The sequence below is a fragment of the Crocodylus porosus genome, unplaced genomic scaffold (genome assembly GCF_001723895.1).
Source record: "Crocodylus porosus isolate Cpor-Errol unplaced genomic scaffold, CroPor_comp1, whole genome shotgun sequence".
NCBI classification, from domain to species: Eukaryota; Metazoa; Chordata; order Crocodylia; family Crocodylidae; genus Crocodylus; species Crocodylus porosus.
In genome coordinates this window covers 43,507,009-43,518,329 of record NW_017728910.1, presented here as the reverse complement: position 1 = coordinate 43,518,329, position 11,321 = coordinate 43,507,009, and the positions used below count along the sequence as shown (strand labels likewise).

The window sequence follows — 11,321 nt, the reverse complement described above, 5'->3', positions numbered from 1 at the left end:
AACACCTTCAAGAGTAAATAGGATGCTTATCTTGCTAGGATCCTATGACCCCAGCTGACTTCCTGCCCTTTGGGCAGGGGGCTGGACTTGATGATCTCCCGAGGTCCCTTCCAGCCCTAATGTCTATGAAATCTATGAAATTAACACATACAGTGGCACCCATGTCATGACTTTTGCTTGTCTGTAGTTTGAGGCGCAGTTTCCCTCAAACCCCTGCACTTATTTCCTTGAAACCTGGCAGGCTTTGTGGCCTCAGCAGGGGCCACAACCTCTGCAGTTTTCACCCCCCCATGGTGTAACACACACACTTGACATGAGTTTTGCTTTCAAGAATTTGGGGTACAGTTCCCCCCAAACCCCTGCACCAATCTGCTTGAACCTTAACAGACTTCATGCTCTCAGCAGACGCTACCACCCCTACAAGTTTCATCCAAAATCAGCCAAAAATAACAAAGTTACAGATGTTTGATTGATTCTCCGTTATACCCTATAGCCGGATCTCTGAGGTGGCTCCGAAGCTTTGGAGCTGCTTCAGCTGGATCAAAGCAGGAACCCAGTCTGGAGCTCTGGATCGGATCACTGGCATCCGAACCGGCTGGATCTGAAGCTGGATTGAATAGCTGTCTACTCGCACAGGCCTAATACATAGCGCACCCGCATAACTCATTCCACAGTGAGGGTCTGAGTCTTGAACTCCAGGCTCAGGTTTATATGGCCCTTGCTCTTTCCCCCCCTGGTTACCTGACCTGGCTTGTTGTTACTAGGGCCCAAGAGCTGCTAATCCCCTATTCAGCAGCCACATGTTTTGTTGTCAGAAATTTGCAGGCTGAACCCTGCAACCTAATTGGCAGCCGGTACAAATAGCACAGCTCTTTCCTTATGAGCTCCATTTGCTCCAAGTAACAAGGGAAGGGGTTCCCTCTTACAGGGGTTTCTAAAATTTAGGGATTAGAGTTGTCTGAGTAAAAACTATTGTAAGTGTGTGTACACCTCAAAACTATAGTACTTCATTATGTTGCAGTTTCATTGAGGTGCTTACCCCCCTTGAAATCTGCTCTTACCAGATGCAGTTTGTCTCCTTCAATCCAGTGTTTCCAGCCTCTGTTGTTCTTCTCTCCTTTCTGGATACACACTAGTTTATCACCATCCCAAGTCACCAGTGTCTGTGTAAATCAAATGATTAAATCTAGCAAGATAACCTTGGAAGAGATCCAGACACATAAGAAGACACAATTGCAATTCCAAAAATATTAACTACTTGTGTGAGGATAGTAGTAGCCCAGCTGGCCTTTGGTATAAACTGGTTTGTTATCAACATCCAACTATTTCTTTGCATACAATCATACATATTATTTATGCATAAGAGGGGAATTAGATAAGTGAATCTACAATGAGTAATGAAAGCATTAATAAAAAGACGTAAGTTGCAATAACTCGAAACCTGTAGATCATGACAACTCAACACCTATCTCTGCCTGCAGCAGGCTGCAAGAGAAAATGTATGGTAATGTCACCTGATACAATACACTTGTAAGTTATTTTATCACATCCTTCATGTACTGTCTCAAAGAACTTTAGACAGAGACAGTCACAAGCTTAAAGCGAAAAAGAAATTTTCACACTGAAATTGAAATTGAATAACTTGCTGGAGCCCAGAGGAGAATTGAGTTCTAGGTCAAGCAGGCAGAAGCAAATGAGCGACCTAACCTCCTTCGCCTTCAGATGTGCGGAAGGAATAGAGACAAACCAATACTGGGGAAGTAGAGAGTGTTTTGGGCGTAAGTGCAAATGAGGTCAAAAAGGCAGGATGGAATGATTCCAGAGTTCTGAAAAGCAGGAGGGCCATTAGTCTTGGGGTTAATAGGAAACCAGTAAATGTGCCTCTGCACCATCTTCCGATCTGGGAGTTGGGGGTGGGAGAGAAGGAAGACTGTCGGCAGCACCATGGATCCTCTAAAGCTGAGAGATTTAAGAACACTGTAAAGAATGAACTTCATTAAGAAAAATAAAGTAATAAAGACATGGCTAAAATTACGTGCAATCTAGTCCAGTCAGTGCCCACTTAGGGGTGAATTTGGGAAATTCTTCCAGAGATAAGCAGGCATACAGATAAATGAAACAAAGAAGAAAATTTGTCTCAGGTTTCTGATCTGGAAAACAAAAGTTAAAAGTCCATGAGAGGATTTCAAACTTTGAAAGGCTTGGTAGCTTTATATTGCTTAACAGTAAGAGGAGTGAATCAAAACCAGTAGGAAGAGGACAGAGTGATTAGAGAGCAAGTCAAGAGAAATTAATGTCCATATGCTAAACAAATCATAGTGTCATCTACAGAGCAGAGATGTTCATGATTAAAACTGCTATTTATAAGTTTAGAAAAGTCTCTATCAGCTTTAGACTACCTGATCTTCTAGTTCAGTTGAAGATGGTTATCTCTTTTATGGAAAAGTCACTCACTGATAGAGAAAACTCATTCACTTTCAGGTAACTTGTCTTAACTGGCTGGTTAAGTGACAGCCTCTTTAAATGACCAATTCCCTTTTTAAATATGAATGTTACTCAGTATCTTCCCATTCATTTTTGTGAGTCATTGTTTTTGTTAACATGACAATAAGGAAATTTTTTACGGAGGGGTTTCCAAGACTAATAGTGTACTGCTATTTACATATAAAACCCCTTTCCCCCAATTTATTCAGAAAAAAATACTTGTTGAAATGATTACAGGTAATATCAAAGATAAGGCAGGATTATAATGGGACAAGCTGTCTTTTATTGCAGCTAGAGAAAGGTGGTGAGAAAGGAAGGGATTGGTGACACTGGGGAAGAAGTGTGATGAAAAGGTTTGTAGTTAGAGATGGATCTAGGGAGACTTGAATGCATTACTTTAAAAACCTCACAATACTCATTGAAGAGAAAGTATTAAAGCAAACAGAAAGTACAGAAAGTATTAAAGCAAATTCAAAGCACCAGAAGAGTCCAACACAAGCCTAATACTTCTCTGACTTCCATCAAAGTGAAAGGAATCTACTTGTACACGTAAAACTACTAGTAGTGAGAAGAGAAACTGGCCCTATTGCTCAAACAGTGTCCTCAATTAAACCTATGCTACTCTACAGAGGGATTAGAGGAGCCGCAGAAGAGCAGTTTTACCTTTTTGTACTGCCAACTTCTTGACAATGAACAAAGCCAAATAGGTCTTGTTCACACCTTCATTGTCATCTGAGGCTAGCAGCAGAAGCCCAGTTTGTTTCTTCAGGTATGTAAATGGTGCAGTTGAGAGGGACAAGATGGTTAGGAATCGTGGAAGAGGACAGAACTGCGGTTATCAGAACTGGTGAATGAACGGCAAAGAGAGAACTTGCTGAAACAGCTGACTGTACTTGTTAGGGGAAAGTTTCAAAGATGCAAAGAGGAGTTTCAATGGGAACTGGGCACATGTTCTTCACCCTCTCCCCCACAATGTAAGTGTTTCAGGGGAGAACAGTAGATGAGCAAAAAGAGAAAGGGGGCTTTTAAGGAGTTAAGTGAATCTGCCATACGGTTCAGGCCCTCATCTTCACACTTTCTTCTAGACCTTGCACTCCCTTTTACTGGAGAGCCACATGTAAAGGTCTCACAGGAGCAGCCTCATTAAGACTTGGTAATTTTAAAATAATGAAGGTAGGGAGTTTAGTAGTTGTAAAAGTTAGATTTAATATGTAACTTAGCTAAATTACATATGATAAAATATATTCCTTTCTTTACTTTTAAATACATAAATCTACAAAGAAGTTTATTAGAGAGAGACTGGAAAGGTTTCTTGTGAGGATGAATGTAGGTAACTATTTCTGTCACAAATCTGAGAAACCTTTATTTGCATATAAAATAAATACATTAAATGTGAAAGAAAATTTGTCTTGAAACACAAATGACCTGCACTTTATAAATAAGCATTTATCTAACATTGCTTTTCATCATTTTTTTTTCCTCAGACCTCTTGCCCTGGTATGAACTACTCTGTAAATGGAAATTAAACACTAAAGTTTATACCTTTACCACTCTGTTGTCAAGCCCTTTGGTGTGTTCTTCAAACTCCACTCCAACAGTGAAATTTAGGTCATAGTTCCTGAAAGTGCTCAGTGTTTTTGTCTTGAAATTATTTCCATCTTGAATAAATTCCTTTGTTTGTTTCAGATGTTTTGCAATTTTACGAGTAGCAAAATCAATATCTAGTAAAAAGCAGAAAATAGTAGTCTATGATAAACCAAATCAAATTCCAATTTCTGTTACAGACGGAAAAATCAGTTTTTATATACGTACACAATAAAAAACATAACTACAATTAGCCGTCTCATTTACAGGTAAAAATGCAGTAGCTGTGTTCTAGAGTGGGTCAACATTTTTTTTTTTAATTTGCAACTTTTTCTAAGGTGCTTTGAAAATGAAATTTTGAGGAAATGATTTGTTTTTCAAAATGTTCTGAATTTTTTATTTTAAAAATCATGTTCAATTTGGAGATTTTCCATCTCCATTTTCCTGTCTGCACTCTGCCTTTTCTGTAATTAAATGGAAGGAAAAAAAGAGCAATAAAGAGAAAAAGAGAACTTTTTGGGGAGAAAAGATATTTCCAATTTTTGGTGAAAAATTTCAAGAAAATAATACATTTTCCCATATTTTTTCTGAAACATTCTGTCTTTTGATTGGCTTTGCTCGTTTCTATAACAGGATCTTAGTATGAATGCTTAATAGATTCTTGTTCAGTAAACGAACATATCAAAATCAGTATTTTGATATTTTCTAGGGCAGGGAATGGATTAGAGTCAGATGACTTTCAAGACCCATTCCATTCCTATCTTCTATGATTCTGTTTGATCCAGTTAATTTTGGTATGTAGCTTTTAAATTACAGATTATAGGTTAGGATTATACTGCATCTCTGGTGTCTGGGACTGTATTGCAGCTAGGACTACACAGTACACATGTGATGCGATACTATCTGTAAGTGCCTTTTACTTCACATTTTTCAAGAAATTTGAAGCAGAGATTACACTAACAAATTGTTTACAAAAACAATGCTGATAACTTGGGTAAACGAGATAAAGTTAAAGTAGCCAAAAATACTGCATTTGACTGCATTTCTCCCTTAATATATTCTGTTAGCATGTATTTGTTACTAACTTCCTTAAATATTCCTTGTTTTGTTCATGATGAAGACTAAAATTATAATGCAAAAAACTGTGTGCTACTGGGTGCATTGAAAGAGATCTCAAAAGAAGAATATATATTAGCATCCTGATATAGTCTAACCTATATGATACACCTGATGCCAGCTGCATTTCCAGCTACAATAAATATTTTGACCAGCTAGCAATGAATCTCATAATGGTGCTGTATGTAAATGAAATAATTTAACATGTTTCTCCAAGAGATTGAAAAATGGTTTGGCTTGTTAACCATTCTTTAGCTTTTTTATATACAAGTTAATCACTGTCAACTTGGCAAGGCCTTGTACAAATGGAATCCATTGTCTTTGGTGGATTCATTATGTTACTGCTGAAGCACTAATTGAATTGTGTGAAAGGATTGGTTAGAACAAAATGTGACTTTAAAATAGGAAATAATGTTCTTATTCAAGTATTTATACTCCAGGGTTCTTAGATATATTTTATCTGCTGCTGTGGATTATCTGCTGCTCTGGGTCTGATTTATAGCCAGGTAACACAAAATTTAGATCTCCCAGAGGGAAAAAAGTCTAGACTTCCAAAGAAAAGCTATTTCTGACTAATATATTAGTCTTGTAGCTACTGCAGAAAATCAGAGGAGGTTTTATTAAGGCATACTTTTCATAACTGCAATTTGAACAATACAAGCAATAAAGATGAAATATTGTTCTATTAGATTAGATTAAAATACTCTGTAACGTGCTTATGAAAAAGTTACAGTTTCTGGCTTAAAGGGCAAAACTATTCATTAATTAAAGTATAGGAATGCATATGTATTAATTATAAGGATGGATGAACTTCAGAAAGTATAGTTTCAATGTGCTTTGAACCTTACCTCCTTAATACATAGACTATCAACCAAATGTAAAATTGGGAGAAGCAGAGTGGAAGAATATCTCTCCACCATTTCCATGTCATTTCCTTTCACTGATAACAGTTAGCGAGGGACAGATTCTCAGTACCACGCACAAAAATAGGCCTCTGTATATTACTTTATTGCAAATTTAATGAATACTTTGAATATGCCTGAATTGCTATACATAAAACATGGTGGCTTAGTGAAAAGTCTGCTCCAAAACCAACTAGCATAACTATAACTTTTCTACTCCAGCCCCTCACTAGAGATGTTCTGGAGGAGATAGCTTTCCAATCCACGGAAATTCAACAGGCATCTCCCCTGTGGAATTTGCACAGGTAATTCAATGGATCATACTATCACCCAGAAAAAGGTCTGTGTTTCTACTTCTTGGCTTGCCATTGTTCATTTTTTGTGTCCTGCATTAATGAAGTCCGGGTCACCTAGCAGATCGGGATTTGTTATTGGCTTGAACTGCTTGACTTCCCATTCAAGTCGATCTCTCACTGCTAGGTGCCTGCGGGCTGGCTTCCACAAGGGGAATCAAGAGGCTAAACTGGATCAGTTATCTTATTCTTTAATATGTCTAATACCACAGAGAAAACTAATAAGATTAGACAGAAATTAAGTTTACTTGACTTAGCCTATAGTAAGGTCATTATAAACAGTCCAATGAAGTCGATTTGGTTAGGTGTCCTGTTCTAATTACTGGCTTAAATGGTGTTAAGGATGCAGCAGAGATTAGATGATCATGCCTTCCTGATACAGCCCAATGTACCATACAAGTTACCATACAAAAGGAAGCAGAGAAGCAGAAAACATACTTGTTACAGAAGGATTAGAATTAGTGTGTGTAAATTATGGAAGCAAGGGAGGTTTAGGTTGGATATTAGGAAAAACTCTCTCACTAGGAGGGTGGTTAAACACTGGAACAAGTTACTTAGAGAGGTGGTGGAATCTCCGTCCTTGGAGGTTTTTAAGGCCTGGCTTGATAAAGTCCTGGCTGGAATGATCTAGCTGGGGATGGTCCTGTTTTGAGCAGGGGGTTGGACTAGATGAACTCCTGAGGTCCCTTCCAATCTTAATTTTCTATGATTCTAATTAATACATACCCTACCTTTCACTGAATTTAAATAGAAGGCAGGGCCAAGTGAAACCTTAAAACACTAATTCTCAACCTTTTTAAACTGAGGGCACACCTTGGAAAATATGAGCTCTTAGCTTTCCAGTCATTTCTTGACTATGCAAAAATTATACAGCAATTATGCTACTGCTGCAAAAAAAAGCCCTCAGAAAAGCCACAATACATCATATTCTTCTTGACGCTGTGGATCCTATGTGAAATCTCTTGGTTGATTTTGTGAATCGTGTGTAGGTGTTTGCATACCTCGTTTTGAGCAGCACCCTGAGGCCCCCTTAAAAAGATCTCAAGGGACTCTAGGGTGCCAGGGCAACTTGGTTGAGAACAAGTCTTAAAAACTAACTCATTAGTTGTTAATGAGTCTGTCTTTAAGGTGCCACCCTGCCGTACCACCTGCATGTCAGACTAGCAGGTCTTCCTCTCCTCATGATAGGAAGTAAAACTTGCAGCTTAAATTCTAGGTGGAAGCACTGATCTGAAGACATGAATATTACTAACAACTGCTGGGTTGCTTGATAAGATTTAAAAATGAATATGTATGAGCAGGTATGGCGGAGTTAAATGCACCAATACAACAATGTACTTGGTGATACCCAAAGATTGGAGGAGAAAACAACGTTGTGCGATGCCCCCATCAAATTAAAAGATGTTATAAAACCTACTGATCCTCTTAGAAAAGAGTTACTACATACCTAAGGTGAACGCAGAGGCCACACTAGAAATAAGATGTATGTACCAGCTGTTAAGAGAACTTTGCAAAGTCACCCAGAGCAATCAAAAAGTCAGTTTTCTGTATGCTGCCTTGCCAACAACACAGCCAGCAAAAATCAACTGTTATTCCCTCCCGTCACCCCCAAATGCATGAGTTTTGTGTTAAAATCATTATTTTGAAACACTTCAGAGCTTTTACAGTGTCTTAGAGGAACCTAAGCCTTTTCAGTGTTCCCTCTGAAAAATATAAAGGCTAAAAACATACTTTTCTAAAAAAGCAGAAGCTAAGATTCTCACCTTCAGAAGCTTGGGTTTTCAGAAAAATATTTGAAATATCATAGGCTCATGGTAAAATTGTGCAAGGTGACAATTTTGCTTTTATGTATTCCTGTCTTTGTCTTTTTGAATAGGCTGAAAAGTAAGCATTAGGGTTCAGTGATGTGGATAAAACTCTATTAGCAAGCTGGCCAAAGCACTAAACTTTGTTACCTTCAACTTAGGGCTTCTGACAGCCATCCATAAATCAATCACTAAAAAGTGTATTCAGAATGTTGTGAAAATTGTTGTGTAATTGCCTAGCTTGCTTCCATGTGTGACGAACATATTTTTCCTAACATGTTATTATCTACCTAAAGGTGGATAAATTAGGTGCTCTTACTGATTCCAGTACATTGAGCTCTTTTTATTGCATCACATGTTTACAAGTACCTATTTCAGTATCTGAACCATCCAGTCCTTTAGCTTTCCAATAGCTTGCCTTAGTATACACCATCAGGTTATTAATGCATAAAATGCATAGGTCTGATAAATCTGATCTCAGCTTCTAAGGAAAAGTGCAAGTGACTTTGTTCTAACAAGACTCGCTTGCCAGTGTCAGCGTTACACTGATGTCAGCTACCATGAAAAGTTAGTGTGAAAGGCAAACTATAGGAGAAAATGACAACAGATCTCTATATACAAGTCAATGTAAATACTTATATGAATAAAGGCTACTTGGGTATATGCAGGATTGGGCCTCAAAAGGTTGTAAATTGTTATTAGGAGAAAAACTGAAAACTGACAATGTTTGCTGCTTTTTAATTTGCAGTTCAGACTAATAAAATACTCTTCCCTGACAACCTAGCTTTAATTAGGCAACTGCCATTATTTTTTTATCATTGATCTGACTGTCTGATCTAAAGTTTGTAAAGTATGTAGACTTCACAAGCAGGAAGAACAACTCATTCTGCACCTGGTTAAGCAGTCAGGTTGAATACCTGTAGTTGGGGGCATGGGAAGGGGCTCTGACCTTTTTCATTCCATTTCTCATTCCTGTACAAAATTACTTTCTACATTTTTTGCACTTTGGGGAATGCAGCCCTATTACAGGAACAATGGAAATGAGACAATCAATTTCTCCAGAGTATACCAAAATAATTTTTAAAAATGTTAATTGCTTCTGTGATTCAGTGCCTATTCATCAAAATAAAGGCCTGTTGCGTCTATTAAAATGAACAGGTGATTTACCATTGACCTCAGCGGAGCCAGGATTTCACCTAAGGACCGAATTTACATACCTATAATGAGCTACAAGGGTAAGATATATTTATTTGCATATGAACAAAAGCATTTGAAAAGATATTTGTATTGAAAAGTTGAAATGTAAAATGATAGTCAAAGCAAAAAGATACATTTATCCCTTATAAAACTCTCACACTGTCATTGATAGTAATTGAATATGGTAGTATGACGGAAAATAAGATTGGAATTGGCACAATCAAAAGCTTGATCTTAACTCATAAGTCAAGCTTCCTTAACTTGCTCTTTGCACTAAATTAATGCTATGATGATGGTATTCTGGCATCTAGGAAAATGATTCTGGTTAAAACCCTAAATTTTATTGCCGTGGAGCTACAGTCTCATAAAAGCTGTTAGAAACTTTTGCCTTATGACGAATTCTTATAGTCTTTACTATGCAAATTTTCAACTATATCTGCTAATTCAACTGCAGTATTATTAAGAGCTAATGGCTATTTTTTTTTTTTGCTCCAGTGCTCTGAAATATTTTGTTATTTGCTGAGAGAATTGCCCATGTTCATCTAGATACAAGCATATGATTTTTGGTGTGGTTGCCAGAAAATATTATGTTCAAAACATACTACAGAAGTAAGAGTTGTCTGCTATTAGGTTTTTTTTTTTAAAACATAATTTACAAATAAAAACTTTTTTCCCTAAGTACGTACAATATATCAGTATATATATTATTTTTTATTTACCTAAAGCAACCATGTAGGCTTCAAAGTTTTCATTGGATTCCATTTCCCACGTTCCATTGTAATCAGCAGGCATTGTGGCTAAGAGTTTAAATCGAAGGACAGATCAAATGGTGAGCCTGGAAGCAAGATCTGCAGAAAGAATGTTTTGTAAGTCTCTCCTTTTTATATCTTTTCATGGATAAAGTTTATGGTTTTCCAGATAATAAAGTTGAAGGGTCAGAGTGATAACTCAACAGAACTTTGCCTTTATTAACAAAGTTCAGGAGGACAGCAGGCAGGCAAGGAACTGGTTTCTGAAGCAAGAAGTAACAGAAAAAATGATTTTATGTTGACCTTTGTAAAGAACTGCAAGCTATTATGGGTACAGTTTTGAAACATGTAGAACACAATGACAAATTTAAGCAACCCAATTTAAGTAACTCAGAGTAGATTATTTTTTTCAATTCCCTTCCCCTGCATGCCATTTGCCTCCATTAAGAGCTCAGCCTTGCATATCTTGGCTATGTGACAGATGAAAGATTGCACCATATTTTTAAAGACAAAATATTGTTTTTATTTTACTTTTTACTTTGATTCACAGTTTCATCCATTAGGATATAGTTTAAGATGTACTTAGTTTGTACCACTGCTGTCCCCCTTCATAGATGTCATATATGGACAGATGTACTTCATGCACTAAATCCACTTGGGTGCGTCCACACGTGTGCATGTGCATCTTGCAGCATCTCAAAGCCCTTTGAGATGCTGCAGGAGGCATGTGTGAGAATGAAAAAACATTCCCTACACTGCAGATTTGCAGCACGGGAGCAAAATTAGATCCCTGGATATCCAGGGGTCAAAAAAATGCAGGGGAAAAACTGGGGCAGGGCACAGTCTGAGACCATGCCCTGAGGAAACTGGAGGCTCAGTCTTCCACACAGACGCTCTGGTAGCCAGTGCTGAAGCACGCTACCTGCCTCTGCAGGGAGCTGGACCGGGGCTCCATGCCAGTAAGGAAGGGGGTTAAAGGAGGGGACCATGGGGGAACCCCCACCAGCCCCATCCTCTGCCAGCTTCCCAAGCCCACCGGATTGCTGCCCGACCCCATCCCCTGCCTGCCCCCCCTGTATTGTGCAGGGAGGCTCTGCCAGCGACCCCCATGGCACCTGCTACAGCTGGTGA

The 11,321-nt window shown here is 38.1% G+C and overlaps 1 protein-coding gene across 1 annotated transcript in view; it reads right to left on the bottom strand.

Moving 5' to 3' along the window:
• Positions 1–10,322, bottom strand: part of RBP2 (retinol binding protein 2) — a 15,098-nt gene extending 4,776 nt beyond the window's left edge. Inside the window, exons 1-3 of the mRNA XM_019533140.1 lie at positions 10,161–10,322; positions 4,027–4,205; positions 1,062–1,163 (exon numbers count right to left, since the gene is read on the bottom strand). Of these exons, the coding sequence (XP_019388685.1) occupies positions 1,062–1,163; positions 4,027–4,205; positions 10,161–10,233 (354 nt within the window). The 5' untranslated portion in view covers positions 10,234–10,322. The remainder of the gene's footprint in view (positions 1–1,061; positions 1,164–4,026; positions 4,206–10,160) is intronic.
• Positions 10,323–11,321: the final 999 nt, after the last annotated feature.